At 37.5% G+C, this 14,756-nt stretch overlaps 2 protein-coding genes across 7 annotated transcripts in view; one reads left to right on the top strand and one right to left on the bottom strand.

Annotated features, from left to right (window-relative positions):
• Nucleotides 1-13: 13 nt before the first annotated feature.
• Nucleotides 14-3,527, bottom strand: rcn2 (reticulocalbin 2). 2 transcript variants are annotated; one of them, XM_041996333.1, is made up of 8 exons: nt 3,380-3,410; nt 2,969-3,109; nt 2,779-2,881; nt 2,494-2,690; nt 2,288-2,401; nt 2,075-2,168; nt 1,810-1,949; nt 14-616 (listed from the first exon to the last, which is right to left on the bottom strand). In XM_041996333.1, the coding sequence occupies exons 2-8, from the start codon at nt 3,107-3,109 to the stop codon at nt 473-475; spliced, it is 933 nt and encodes a 310-aa protein (XP_041852267.1). In that variant the 5' UTR covers nt 3,380-3,410; the 3' UTR covers nt 14-472. The 2 variants fall into 2 exon arrangements, with proteins under 2 accessions (XP_041852267.1, XP_041852266.1); XM_041996332.1 differs by lacking the exon at nt 3,380-3,410 and adding an exon at nt 3,484-3,527 and having other exon boundaries at nt 15-616.
• Nucleotides 3,528-4,117: 590 nt separating this feature from the next.
• Nucleotides 4,118-14,756, top strand: part of scaper (S-phase cyclin A-associated protein in the ER) — a 56,885-nt gene continuing 46,246 nt past the window's right edge. For 2 of the 5 annotated variants that reach the window (XM_041996325.1, XM_041996324.1), the window contains exons 1-6: nt 4,118-4,464; nt 8,398-8,515; nt 10,395-10,471; nt 10,891-11,088; nt 13,289-13,389; nt 13,816-13,932. In XM_041996325.1, the coding sequence (XP_041852259.1) occupies nt 4,297-4,464; nt 8,398-8,515; nt 10,395-10,471; nt 10,891-11,088; nt 13,289-13,389; nt 13,816-13,932 (779 nt within the window). In that variant the 5' untranslated portion in view covers nt 4,118-4,296. Of the gene's footprint in view, nt 4,465-5,762; nt 6,024-8,397; nt 8,516-10,394; nt 10,472-10,890; nt 11,089-13,288; nt 13,390-13,815; nt 13,933-14,756 lie in introns of those variants that run through there. The other 3 variants (XM_041996327.1, XM_041996326.1, XM_041996329.1) reach the window with 3 other exon arrangements.

The raw sequence follows: 14,756 nt of genomic DNA, 5'->3' as shown, positions 1-14,756 counted from the left end.
CATATATATATATTTATTGACTGTTTAACTGAAAAAAGACTGAAAAACAATAAAGTGTATTTCTTGTGTTGTTGTTAAAATGTCCTTGAAAACATTCTGTAATTAAACTCGCAGCACTGTCCTTTAGGAGTTTATACACATAGCGCTGACACAATAACAGAAATTTCTTACAATGTAATACTAGCCAGCAACCAGTGCTGCAACTTGTACCATTTTGTAATTCCCCTGGCGTTGATCTGGATTTTGAGTCATTTCACAGCTCATCGTTTGTAACTGTAACATGACAAAATGTGCTTGCTGCAACTTACATTACATAAGATTACAAATGGTTGCTGTCAGGGATAATCATTCATTTTTATAGAGTGATGTAAAAAAATGTTACTAATCTCAAAGTACAACAAAGGTAATTATCTACTTTACATAATCATTGAAGACAAATATGAAAACTCAACAATAAAAAAAAAAAACATGGTTATAACTCATCATGTGACACATGCAGCTGTCTGCCATAATCGGTCACTTCACTGTTCATGAATGTTTCTTGATTTTTCAAAACTTCTGCCTTTGAAATCTGCCCATCTCCATCCTGGTCCATTTCCTTGATGAGGTGAAGAGCCTGTTAATGAAAGGTAAACAAATTAAGAAAAATAAATCGGTGACAATGCTAAAGGAAAAGACGGAGCATAATGCTTCCTATCAGTGGTTACAAAAGCATATAATGGGTTAGAAAAATATTTTTGTATTACGGGTAAAGAACAACCCACAATTATTGACTAACACAATGACTTACTTTACCACACTGCATGACAACTCACATATGTACTAACACCTTTTATAACAGCTATTTGGAGTCAGATCTTCCAAGTTAAGATGAAATCAAACGTGTGGACTGTAGGGGTAACATGCCTGATAAGTACAGACACACAAAGTCACTAAGTCTACCCATTCATTAGTAAAGACTGGAAAAACTTTAACTAAATCTAATAAGACCAATAATAAAGATAAAAGAACACTGAAAAAAAATGCAAGAGCATTTCTTAAGAACTGATGGTTTTTCTTTGAAGAATACGAGAAATTATTAATACATGGAGTTAATTTAGGATTGTCTCCATAGCAGTGAGTGGCTGTAAAGGTCAGAGCAAGACCACAACAGGCAAGCCTTCAAAAATGAAAAGGAAGTATGACACCTGCAGAAATGTCTACAGTCTGCTAAAAGGTGACTAAAGCAATTGATTATATTGGCATTTGTAGGAAACACTCCAAATCAAAATCACATTTCAATTGTAAAACATGGCAAGGGGAGCATCATGGTTTGGGCTGCTTTGCAAAAAAAAACAAAAAAAACAAAAAAAAAAACAGAGCCTGGATGGTTTGCAATCATTACAAAATTAGTTATTTATAACAAAAGAGTTTATAAGAGATTGTTGAGGCATCAGTCAGTGACTTGAGACTTACAATAATGATTTAATTAGATGATTCAAAGCACACAAGTCTAGTAAAAAAAACAGAATGGCTGAAACAAAAACAAAATAAATGTTTTCAGATTGTCAAATTTGTGTCCTGACTTTAAAAATTGGCATGGGATAACTTGAAAGGGCCGGTGTAATGAGGACCTCATGGAAAATTTGATGACCTGAAACACTTTTGCGGGAATGGACTAGAGATGAAAAGATATATTAGCTCAAAATGAATATCGTCCAGTATTCAGCTTGTTGGAAAAAAAAGACAACTTTCTTTAGTGGATATTGAACAAATTATTATCTATAAAACATTTTCTGTATTGGCCAAGATGAAACTGCAGAATCTTACTTCCTCTCTTGCTGAACCATAACTATTAGGTGCAACCCAACGCAGCTGATCATCTCGATTCAGCTTGCCGTCCTTATCTTGGTCATACAGTTCTTTAAATCGCACCGTTTCTTCAATCTCCCACTGTGAAGGAGAATCATCTGTAAACAAGCAGAACCCCCCCCCCAAAACATTATCACTGCACTGGTGAAAATGACTGAACACATCTGAATAACAAACAGCAAACGTCATTTTTTATTGTTTTAAACAACTTCTGAATTCTTACCCTCACCACGTACATCTCCAATAAATTCGCTCAGAGTTATAAATCCATCTTTATCTGTATCATATTCACTCAATACATCTTCAATGGCAAAATCCTGGTAAAAACAAAAAAGAATGACAAATCATTTGGCACAAACCACACTATTGTAATGGATGGATCAGTGTATTATCATAGCAGGTTTTTTCAGAGGTAAGAAGTAAGAACTTAACTCACAGCCATATGATCCACTTCAGATGGGTGGGTAAAGGCCAGAAACTCGGTTACATTCAGTCCAGCTGTACCATCCACATCTGCAAAATCAAAGCGCCTCCTTTCCTTCAGGTGGAGCTGACAGGAACATAACCTGTGTTAAGGTCTGACCGTTTTTATAAGGCTGTGGCATGTGTGTAAGATTAAACAAACAATTAAAGTTTGCCTACAAGTCTAAGAGACTCTTGCTCTGGGTCCTCCAGAACAGTGTCGTCATCAAAACTAACAAGCTGGTCATGAGCAACGCTGTTGTATTCCTCCCATGTCACAACACCGTCTTTGTTGATGTCGAACTCTGGGAATCGCTCTGCTGCATCATCCAGAGCATACTTTCTGTAGACATGCTGAATCCATTGAGTGATCTCCTCTGTGGGTAACAACAGACACAACACATTTAGAATAAAATTTAATCTCCTAAGGTGAGCTTTGCTTTCTTGCCCTAAACATGAATATACCTGCACTTAGAAGTTCATTGCTATTTGTATCAATCTTATTAAAAATTTCCATCATCTTCTTCCTTTGCTCTGTTGTGGTAAGTTTCTTTATCTCATCGGTGCTCTACATTAAAACAAAGTAAGCAATGCAAAGAAAATTAGCAGAGGATGAATGATGAATGTAAGTAAATGAGAAACCAAATAAAGCGACCTGCTCTCCCAGCAGTACAGCCATGTCGTGGTCAGGGTTGTGCTGCTGGCCTATGTAATGATCCTCATGGAGATGTTTATGGGCGCTTTGTCCAAACCCACATTGAAGTAACAACAATATCGACCACATGGTGTGCGCCATCTGTAAAGTAATATACAGTTGATCAGGAATAAATTAAAATGTATGGCTACTCAAAATACCACAATGTGCACGATTAATATTCGCAAACCAACTGTGCTATCTGGTGGCCAGCTTGTGGAAGTTAAAAAATTTAAATCTACTATAAATGGCAGCGTTTGAGATAATAAGAAACAGGGACATACAGGTAATGCGTCTTATAGAAACATATAAAATGGTAGAATTGCTAGTATTTGTAGTAAGCTTTTTATGCACAGAGTCATGTTGACATACAGGAGTAGAAGAAAACGCAAATAGTAATAGCAACACGGACACGACAAAAACGCCATAATGCAAGTTTTTGGAAAAACTTATAACGAAAGGAATAGCGCTATTACCGTAGAAAGTTCTGTTTACAAGTGTTCAAGGTGTCAGTAAACTTTATGCGACAAATGCGTTTCCGGGTAAAACTTAAAATTAAAAGTTACACCATAAAACTACAACGCTAGTAATATCACTACATCAATGCAGAAAACAGATAAATATATGCCCATACATGTAAAAGTGTCTGGACATAGAAAAAAGTTGCAGAAACAAGTCATGAATACAGTTTACAAACAGATCGTCAGCAACGGTTGCAAAGTATGCAAGCATGTGACACAGAAGCTGATAACGTAATGAGCCGTTGGATAGCTAATACAGCTTTCTTCTTCTTTTTTTATATTGTGACAATAATTTTATACTTGGTGTTTTATTTTATTAATTTAAAAAGGTATAACTTCTTTTTGCTTCTTAAACTGTGTTTTACGTTGAAGGCAGATTTCTTTTACTTGTGTTTTTCCTGTTATTTGATGGTTACTTGACAAATGCTGCTTCTCAACCAACCATTGATGAACGTCCCGCCTGATCTTCATGGTTGCCATGGTAGACTATTTAAAGTCCCGCCCAAGAAAAATCTGTACTTACGTTGACCTAAATTATACAGTTTCTTACTGGCTGGCACGCGTGTCAATGCGGCGTCACTGTGACTTTATTGGACGAGCTCGACGCCAGTCACAAAAGTAAACTCAACGGACTTCCTGCTTCTTTAGGTTGTCTTCACTGTCATGTATATTTATCTGACATGTTAGTCCATCACCGCTGACAAGAAGAAAACTTTTTAGGTAGACTTTTCTTTCTTAGAAACTGAGCATTGAATACAGGGCGGGTCGATGTCCAAAGACAACCGCCATGATGGGCGGCGGCGTGGCGCCGGGCAGCACCGTCTCGGCCCGAGAGTTAGCCACGGTGGGGACGGGAGGGAAAGGTCTGGTAGCAACAGCTCTGGCTCCTCGCATGGAGGAGGCAAAAGCAAGACCACATCTATGTCGGGTTTGAAGGTATGCAAGAGGTTATATTTCTGTAATTACCACTTAAAGACAGCATTTAATGTTAACAATTGCATGGAAATTCCGATATAGTTCAAGCTAGCTGGATACAAGTCGGGGGGGGTCTTTATTATAGGTGAGCTTACCTTTTGCATTGTAGGTGTGCGTTTGTCAGCTCTGGTTTACCACCTGCTATGTTCTTTAGCTGTTCGTTCATTCACTATATATTTTTATTGAACACAGCTACCTGTATTGTAACACATGGCTTTTAAATTTGTGAGATGATGCAAATTTATGACTGCTATGTGTAGAATTGGTCAGTCATGATTGTGACATACAGTGAGAATGTGACGATATGTGATATCGTAACAAACAAAAGAGTAACGAGAATAATCCTGTGTGAAATATTTGTTTTATGTTAATATTTGTCTCGACTTCTTGCAGAATTCCCAAGTATTTGAATTCAGCCATACATATGAGCTTGTTTATGAATTATTAGATTACAGGTAAAATTATGGTGGTCCTGTAGAGCAAGAGCAAAAACAATTTACAAAACATTTCAGAAACCATTATAATTACACAGAAAATTTCATTTTGTAAAACAGAGGAGTCTAAATTTCCCTGTATAGAAAACATATGTCACAGGCAAATTTATTTAAAAAAAAAAAACTAACCTACCAATATATGAAACAATGACATTTAACAAAATGCTGACAACCCCTGTACAAATTCTTAAATTTCCCAAAACATTTTAGAAAATAAACACAAAAAACACAATGTCACACAATGAAGACGCACATTTCAGAAGACACTTTAAAAAATTTAGAAAACAAACAAGCCAGCAACACAGAAATTTTCTAAAATGAGCTTTTCTTGATCTCCCCCCCACTTTTTTTTTTTTTTTTTTTTTTTTGGAGCATGTTTTGCACCCTCAGTCCAAGCATACTCATCAGATTCAGAACAATCATATTTACATTGTGTCAGTGCACTGTGTCTCTGTGTTACCCTGCAGCTATACTCTCATCACTGGCAGCCCAGGATGGGGGCAGAGGGGCAGGACTACTGTGTACACATGACTGTGCAGTGTTGTGGCAGAAGGAGAGTGAGAGATGAGAAGCAGAGAGAGTGGGGGCTCTGATGCAGAGCAAGGAGAGAGGAGAAGAGGAGCTGTAAATATAGGAAGCTGCATACAGTAGCAAGCAGAAGAGAGTGGCAGGCAGCGAGTCAGGCCTAAGAGGTGGCTGCTAACTCAGCAGAGTGCCGAAGGCTCAGGCTAGATTACAGAGACGACTCTGGACAGAATGGTCTAAGTGCAAGGGACGGCTGACGAGCTATTGAGTGCTTGTCTCTTTCGTTCACCTCCTTTGAGAGGAGTTGACACAGCTGGGCAAGTTGCTGTAGCACTGTGGACTACACAGTAGGGGTCTATTTTGGTCTCCTGTTAGACGACGATGTCACCTTGGACAAATGGCAGTGCTGGGTAGGGGGAACAGGTTGCATGAAGTGGGCTGCTAAGTATGTCAAGAGTGGATAAAGACGAGGAACCTGCTTACAGACTGTACTTCTATTCTGTATGTATTCATTAATATTTTGATGCTCATATCATTCCCTCTAAGCTACAGCTTCCCTACTGTTCTTTTCTTATGTCTGTTTGTAGACCATGGCATGTTGGAAACGTGACTCTTGCCCCTTACTCAGCAAAGTTTGGAAAATGTGCATGCTCTGTAGTGCATGGCAAGGGACGGCTTGACCAAATAAGATGACAGAAGTTTTCCCTCTTTGTAGCCCAGGAGACAGCTTGTTTGCAGCTGATTAAGTAGATCAGGACAATGTTTTAAGCCTTTTTTGCCTTAGGCTGCTGCATAGATAGCCATCCATTAAGTGGGTAAGAAATTCTGAAACAATCACCCATTTGTGGCCCAACTTAGGCAAAACGGTGTTAGTATTTACTATCTTCAGATGACAGTTTTTGTCCATTTTACTTGCATTTGATGATATTTTATCTCTTTGTAATCTTTTTTCCTCCCACTTGCCATAATGAAGCCCAGGCCATGCAACTTGACATGTAAAGAATTTTGCTCACCAAAAGTAGGTCAGCTGATTGTCTCCCTTTGGGACATTAAATAGTATCAGACAAATACATGCAAGCTATTTCTGCAGGTTATTCTACAGAAATCCCTGCCTATTTATCACATATTTGCTGAAGGCTTTGTATAAGGTGGAAAATATTTTCTTTTATCTTTTCATTGTGATGCGTAGTAGAATTATTTTGCTGAAACTTTCATGTCTAAATATTGGTTCTACTAAGGCACAGCCAGGAAAGGAGATGAACTATTTTTTCCATGACTCAATGCTATTAAGCTGAAAACTGCCTCTCCATTTCTCTTTTTTTAATGTTTGTTTTAGGTAGCAATATATTTGAAGTTTGAAAAGAAACTACATCTTATAGTTGTATAAACTGGTTACCTCTGGTCTGGATTTTTGCCAACATTTATATTAAATTATTTACTAAGGGAGTACAGAAGTGGTGCATGTTGTTCTGCAGAGAGAAAACACACCAAGAGGAAGATTTAAATGGAAAAGCCTCCATTTGCTTCTGTTCTGTCTTTTATGTACTGATTGCCACAGATCAGTATATTTCACATGGCAACCTGTACCATGTAGATTACTGGGTACATTGCATTTTACCCGTTACATTATGAAACTGTCATTTTTTTGTGATTTTATATGCATCAGTTCATCTTGTTGTGCCGTAAATTAAAGGGATGCAATCCCACAGTTTTTATTTTGGTTCACAGTGTCTGTTTCACCCGAGGTTACAGTCAAATTCACTGATGCATATGCAATGTGTAGGTCAACCATGATGCATGCTGGGCACAGAGTAGGTTAGAGCTTCTGCCTCTAGCTGTTTCTTGTCACAGTCTGTGTCAGTAGACCTCTTCCATACGCTCACAATGTTTCAGCATTGTTGCTTCAGTCCTGGTTCACAATATCACTGCAGGGATGGTACAATGACTGACGCATCATGTTGCAATATGTGCTTTGAATAGAAAGTCTGTGGATTCAGTCAAGTCAGTGTAACAGGAATCTACTGCTCTTAATTATTCATAGTTTTTGTTTAAACTTTTTTTGCCCATATCTTGCCATTTTCCTTTTAACACAGACATTATACAGTCTTGCATGTGCTCCCTTTTACATATGAATGTCATGGTATAAATGCACTTAATTTAGTCTTCTGTTCTATGTAAATTAGAGTTTGTGATTCATCATGTGTATAAAGTGAAATTAATTCAGTTGTTTAAGGTTTCTTTGTGTAAGTATGTGTCATTTTTTAAGATGGTGTAAACACATTGGATGGCTGTACATTGTATTTTTTTTTTACCACTGTGCAATGTCCATGTGCAAGGTCTATTAAAATAAGGGTAACCATAGCAACAGTACTTGTGTTGCAGGCTGTGTTACTGGTTAGCAGTCTTATAAAACTATTTAGAATTAAAGGGAAGGCTGATATTTGGTTCATGGATTAAAGTCACACACATTATTTAATTCAAAAAAACATTTAGAGTAATTTAACTCTTGTGGACATTGTGTTTAGCAAACATCAGTGACTATTTTCAGCTATGAATATAATGAATTTGTGGCGTGAAAAGTGTTAATAATGGAATGGATGAAATTAAAGTACAGTTTTTTGGTTTTACAGTACAAAGAGAAATCTTTACAACTTTTTGGGTCTTGGTCATTAATGTTACGTCAGTAACTTGTTAAACTGGAACATCACCAGTCTTGGTGTTGACAGGGTTTTTATAATTATACATAAAGAAGCCTTTAGATTTATTCATTCATTCACCATGTTTTGAACTTCAAAATGTAATACAGGGTTTTGCAACATTCAGAATAATAGGCGGTGAAAAAACAAAACTATTTAATCTGCTGTATGTCTTCCAGGCTTCGTTTCAGCGTTCCAACAGCCATGACAAAGTGCGAAAGATTGTAGCTGAAGAGGGCCGTGCTGCTCGAAATCTCATTGCCTGGAGTGTTCCTCTTGAGAACAAAGAGGAGGAAGGTCAGTAATTGCATGCAAAAAAAAACAAAAACTTTCTATTTATGTCATTAACTCTGCAGGTGTTACTGTGTATGTTCTTAGACTTTAGACCCATATTTTCATGCAGATGGCATATGTTTTGTCATTTGTTTGGAGTTTCACAGTAATTGCCTTTGGTAATCCTATTCAGAGTCTATGATGTCACTCATAAGATATGCTGTTAATTAGAATACAATAGAGGTTGAAACTATTGTTCACCAAAGTTTTCTAAGAGTTTTATTCCCTTCATCAACCAGATGCATCATGCAAAGTTGTCTGAGTTGTCCTTTATAGTTGAAATTTAGTACAGCAGGCGATGTTCAGTATTGGTAATAAAGGGACAAGCTTTCCTGTTTGCAGCAGGGTGAGATACCAGATCTATTCATGCTTAATTAGAACGAAACATTTTGCCTCCAAAGCTTGTTTCTCTGATAAGATGTAGCATAACTAGCTTTCTTGTAAAGAGTCAACATTGTATATGAAGTTTTTTGTCAAATTCCCTCTGTACTCCTTTAGTACAGGGAATACAGTGCCCTTATTATAATTAAGTCTAACTATTTAAAAATTTTGGGACTATATAGGAGTAACATTTAAACCATCCCCTGCTTTAATGTTCAAAAATAGAATTTTATTTTTTCAGTTTTCAGTTTTATGTGCATATTTTAAAGCTCTATATACAAAATGTGGTACCATCTATTTTTGCTAAAAGAACCCTGTTAGACATTGAAATGTCTGGTTGAGCTCAGGAATAGGATTATATTTGGATATTTAACTTTTTGTGTTTTGATATTGAAGAGAGTGATTGCGTAAAATTGGCATGTAATTTCATCGTATGTTGATCATTGAGCTGTTAATTAATGAATCCATATAAAAGCGTGTCCTGATCAAGCTTGTGATTTACACCCCTACTCTCTACCCTTGTGTGAACACAAATAAATGCAAATTAAAGGTCTAATTTAGAGCACTGTGATTTACATCACTTTATCCACATGGCTAGTGCAAAGGATTAAACAGCAGGGCTAAAACTGAGGGATTTAGGTCCTGCCCTTTTTATGGAGGTTTTATAGTTTTCATAAGATGGATTGGAGGCAGTCTGTTGATTTCTCATAGCTTGGCAATTAATTTTTTATGAATTGGCTTGAACTCAGTTATTCTGAGTTGGAATTGTATAAACTTTTTATAAATGGATCTCAATTAATTAGCTTGAGCTGAATGACTTTGTTGTTAACTGGCAATATACAAAAAAAAGCTGAATTGGATTGATATGTTTTCATCAGGCTTTGAACAATGCAACTACAGTATGTTGTAACACTTGTAATTATGTGGTCAAATATTACTCAACATCACTTTTGAAAATGTCCTCAAAGGCGTTCCTTGTCCACTGCGTTTGTGATGCTAAACCTGTAGCAGATGTCCTCCTCAAACAGCAGGATTGTGGCTTTCTTGATACATCAGTATAAACAGTGCAGCTTTAGTTCTTGGAGTTTACAAGGCCAAACATTTTATGAAGCTAGTTAAGGTTATTTTACCAAGAATAGGCTGTCCACTTTGTCTTTGAACTCTATTTTAGCCCTTTTCATCTTGGATTTCAGTTAAGCTTTGCCAGTAGGGCCTTTGGGATTACTTTAACGTCATCTTTTTGTCATTAGGCCATAATTATACTCATGTCTTATAACAGAACTTTACATGTAATCTGACAAAATGCAGTAAGTCAATTAATTTTGATCCTTGAATGTATATATCTGTAAAGGACCGAAAAAGATTAGTTACCATTATAAATACATTGATAAGCAGTTTAGCTGAACTTTAACTTTACTCATTTAATTAAATTAAAACACTTCTTTTTTTTACCCCCCAACAGCAAAGTCAAAAGGCAACTCCAGTGGCAGTTCCAAGTCTCAGAGGATCAATTCTGGACAGCAAAAGAATAAAAAACAGGTTGGAGAAATCCTTCATCAGTCTTTTTCCACTAGAGGGCTCTGTCCACCAACCTATTTCATTCTTCTCTTCTTCCCTACACTTTCCTCTTACACTTGCATTGAGTTTGTGCTGTGCCTGTGATGGCTATTTTACTTTCTCTTATTGCATACTGAGAGTGAGTCTTTGAAAAGGTAATAAAATAGTTGGGGAAAGAAGAGCAGTGATGAGTGTACAAAATATTCAGGTATCTGTCTCCTCTTACTGCAGAATGTTTCAGTCTTGATAAACCACTGTCCCTGTCATCGTCACAAGGCATTCAATATAGTCTTCATATATTAAGATTTTATGAACTGATAGTAATTATTTCATTATTTGATGTATTTTACACATTATTTTTCTTCTGTTCCATTAATGTTTGTTCTGTACTGTGTTCACAGAATGCTTGTTCAGAGAGTAAAGGCACAGCTGGTGTCCTATTGGACAAGGGCCCGGAGAAGAGCCCCACCAAAGTTCGACAACCCCGCAAAGTAGACTTGCGAGCTCGCTACTGGGCCTTTCTCTTTGAAAACCTACGTCGGGCTGTGGACGAGATATACGTTACATGTGAATCTGATCAGAGTGTTCTGGAATGCAAGGTTAGTCTGTTTATTTTTAATAGAGAAATGGTGACAGAAATATAAAATTCCTTTGGTAGAAATGCAAATTCTTGCTTTAGGATTTTTCTCTATATGTTCTGACCAGTGGAAATGTTTGTGTGCAGACTATTAAGTCATATAACTTTTAAACACTAGAGGGGGGCCTTGAGATTATTATGAAATCTCAGAAACAAATTGCACTTCTTTAATTACTACGTAAGTCAGAGTGGCTTCCTCAAGGCTCACTTGAGCCTTGACAAAGCCACAGAGCTTCCTCCAAGAGCTCTTTGGGCTTGCTGACTGGATTATGAATTGTATGTACATTGTTTTTGTTTGAGAGGAATTTTCCGAAACAGCATTTAACTTTTTTTGTGATCTACAACTTTAACACAAAAATCACATCATAAGTGTTAGAAAAGTATGGACTTTTTATTTTTATTTTTATTTTGATTAAGTTTTTTTTGTTCTGAGATGATTCTATTTGTCCTACCTTGTATTGACTCATCTGCTATGCTATATTATGCTGAGCATGGTTTTAGTGACAGCCTGTGGTCAACACCAAGGCCAAGTTCCCTGTGGTGTGGTCGACTTGGTGTCAGTACCACAGCACAGCTCCCTGTGGTGTGACAGGCATGCTGCTCGTTGTCATGTGTCAGACAACAGGCTGCTTTTTCTTCCCTCATACCACTGCAACTCTCTACTCTCTAATGCTGTCTAATGGGCATGGGGCCGGGTGCTGTTCATAATCCCCTATCCCACCCAGCTTGGGCTTAATGGACACTGATAAATGATGGAGTCATCTGGAGGGGAAGCAGAGTGCTTTGATTGCCCTCAGCCACAATCCCCCAGTGTAGTAGTGGGAAGTCTACATTGTATGCTCTCACACAAACAGCCCACCATTTTCCACCTAAAAAACGTATGAACATAATCATCGCCAGGAAGTGATGCCTTATTATCTGCTGAGGCAGTGTTACAGTAATATATTATGTAATTTAAAGTAAGAACCCCAATGCTGATCTACTATAATATGTTTTCCCTCTTAGAGAGAAACTGCTCACCCAGCAGAATGGATCATATATTATTATTAATGCATGCACTTTTTTTACTGGAGTAGACAGAAAAGGTTCTAGGAATTCCTGTTTGCCTAAAGGCTTTATAAAATTTAAAAATGCATTGAAACAGGTTATTCTAGTCAAAAATGGCTTAAATGAAAATAAAGAAGGATAAATTAATTATTTGAGGTCAATAACACTCACCTTGCCTAAATATGGCTTTACTTATAATTTTTGTTTCATTCTACAGACCACAGGCTTTTACAGCCCACCCTACTTTATGGCAATGCCGTTTGAAGGTTAAACATTCATCAGTCGTTACTTATGAAGTGTTATATGTGCATTTTTTATTTGGGTATATGTGGCTGTTAATATGCACAAATTCACTTAATGTTGCTTTTGTGCACTGTTGGTTTATCTATCCAAGGGTCAGCAAACCTCTCTCTATCTTACCCTTCATCACCAAATGAACACTGGACCATAGCTGTGGAGTTTGATGGTTAACTAGCCCTAATCAGCAGACCTGCTGCTGGACACATCTTTCACTGGCTTGACTTGTCTATTAACTAAAAGCACTGTGTAGCTTTACTCTCAATTACCACTCCCTTCACGCTCCCCATCAATCAGTTGTGTCTGTTTCATTAGAGCTCTGGGAAAAAGCTCCTCACGGGCCACCACTTCTGCATCACCAACTCTGTAGCTCAGTCCAAGTGCAGATAATAGCCATTTGTTGGAAGGAATTTGCCTTCTCTGTTCTTCCTCAGTGCTGTGAAGTGTTTTATTCTTTATACTCCCAGTTCTTGCTTTCAAGCAAAACTCTTAAACTGTATAAGGTCCCCTTTTGCCAGTGCAAATCGACCAGTGAAATGTTGTCTCTCTATAAGCTTTTGAAATGTGTAACTATTGTGTAGGGCATTTGTTTTTATGTATCTCATCACAGATGTTTTTATTACAGTAAGGTTAAAAACAACAGGGCTGAAATTATTTTTTTTCCTGTTTTTCCAATCACTTCTTTGTCATTAATTTATTATTTTATTTTTCAAGTGAAAATTTTTTATCACAATTTATTCATTCTGTACTTAACTTTCTATTGGCTGTAGATTGTGTCGTGTAATAATCGTCTATCTTATTTTAACTGTTGTCTGTAGGAGGTCTTGATGATGTTGGACAACTATGTTCGGGATTTTAAAGCCCTGATAGACTGGATACAGCTTCAGGAGAAACTGGAGAAAACAGATGCCCAGAACAGGTGATCTTAAGTTACTCTTTTTTTCAGCGTCCTTCTTTGTCCCTCACTCTCATTAATTCCCTGTTTTGCATTGCTCCCTGTGGTGAAACTGGAAGCGTTTGTGTCTGGTCCCTGGCTTTAAGTCACAAACAGAATGGATCAATAGTCTTGGCTTTAATTCAAAGAGATCCATGAGTTTATTGGCTTCTCTTTAACACAGTGACCACTGCAGCCGTAAATTGACTAAGAAATTAAATTCCCAGTGCCACCTCCCAGTTTGTTCATTCAGAGTGTACTGTTAATCAATAAGACAACCTGAAACTTACTTTTCATTAATTGCAAATATCAGCCATCCAGCTGATGTACCAAATGTGTGAATCAAGTCGGTGTGCTTTTTAACAACAGAAATCATAATGGGTCTAAGTGTTGCGGTCTCACTTTGTTCAGGCCGACATCTTTAGCCTGGGAGGTGCGTAAAATGTCTCCGGGACGTCACGTGATGCCAAGTCCAACTACAGACAGGATGGTTCCCTCTTCAGGTGCACGTCGCACCCTCAACTTCAGGTAAGCTCTGCCTTACCTCTTCATGATTAAAGCTGCTCCTGTGCTGAAGAAGAATATATACAGAGACACATTTGTCAGCAAACTATGTTAATTTCACCTGTCTAGTTTATAAATGCTGTTTTTGACAGCAGTTGGTGTTTGTGAACGCTCCATTTTCAATTTGCTCTGTTAACACCGGCTGATGATATTAAAACACACAACAATGGCATTAAAACATGCCATAAACATTCAGTGTGTATTTGGCAGTATTTACAGTTGTGGCCAGGATTATTAAAGTAGCTCAAGTTTTTTGCCTCTGCTTTAGTTAAACATCCATATAGCAGTTCAGTTTGTAGTAGCAGGCTCTCTTGAATTTAACTGTTTAAATAGTACAGTAGCACTTGATTTTTAAATATGGCGAACGCAACATTTTACTTTGTTTTAACTCCATCCGCAGCCTTCGATGCCAACAGTGCTCCGACCCAACCAAGAGTTTTTACTATTGTAGTACTATTTTTGTAAAAATCAACACATTTGTGACCAGTCAATATTTCCAGTGATGCTCTGTTATTGCAGAGGTTAGAAAGTATAAATTAAATCTAAGAAGACAGCCAGTGACTGCTGATGGAAAAGCATTTGTTTAATGCAATTTGTCGAGTCTCTCGTTCTTGGGCCACAGAATCAGTGGAAGGTGTGGACGAAAGTGTTGGTTAAAGACTGCTGAAGCATCGGTTCAATATGTGCACTGCTCCGTAATCTGATACTGCAGGAAATGGATATTGATCATCACGATGGCCTGTTGTACAATACAGTTCCATGCTATCTCAGAGTGGACCCTACTGGGA

The sequence above is a fragment of the Melanotaenia boesemani genome, chromosome 10 (assembly GCF_017639745.1).
Source record: "Melanotaenia boesemani isolate fMelBoe1 chromosome 10, fMelBoe1.pri, whole genome shotgun sequence".
Taxonomy (NCBI): domain Eukaryota; kingdom Metazoa; phylum Chordata; class Actinopteri; order Atheriniformes; family Melanotaeniidae; genus Melanotaenia; species Melanotaenia boesemani.
Note: the sequence above shows the minus strand (reverse complement) of the source record. Positions and strands in the feature narration are given on the sequence as shown.

Coding starts and splice junctions, on each gene's coding strand:
- rcn2 (XM_041996332.1), bottom strand. CDS start 3,109: ATGGCGCACACCATGTGGTCGATATTGTTGTTACTTCAATGTGGGTTT. Junction 2,691..2,778: donor CAATGAACTTCTAAGTGCAG/GTATATTCATGT, acceptor TGTTACCCACAG/AGGAGATCACTCAATGGATT. Junction 1,950..2,074: donor TGGAGATGTACGTGGTGAGG/GTAAGAATTCAG, acceptor GCTTGTTTACAG/ATGATTCTCCTTCACAGTGG.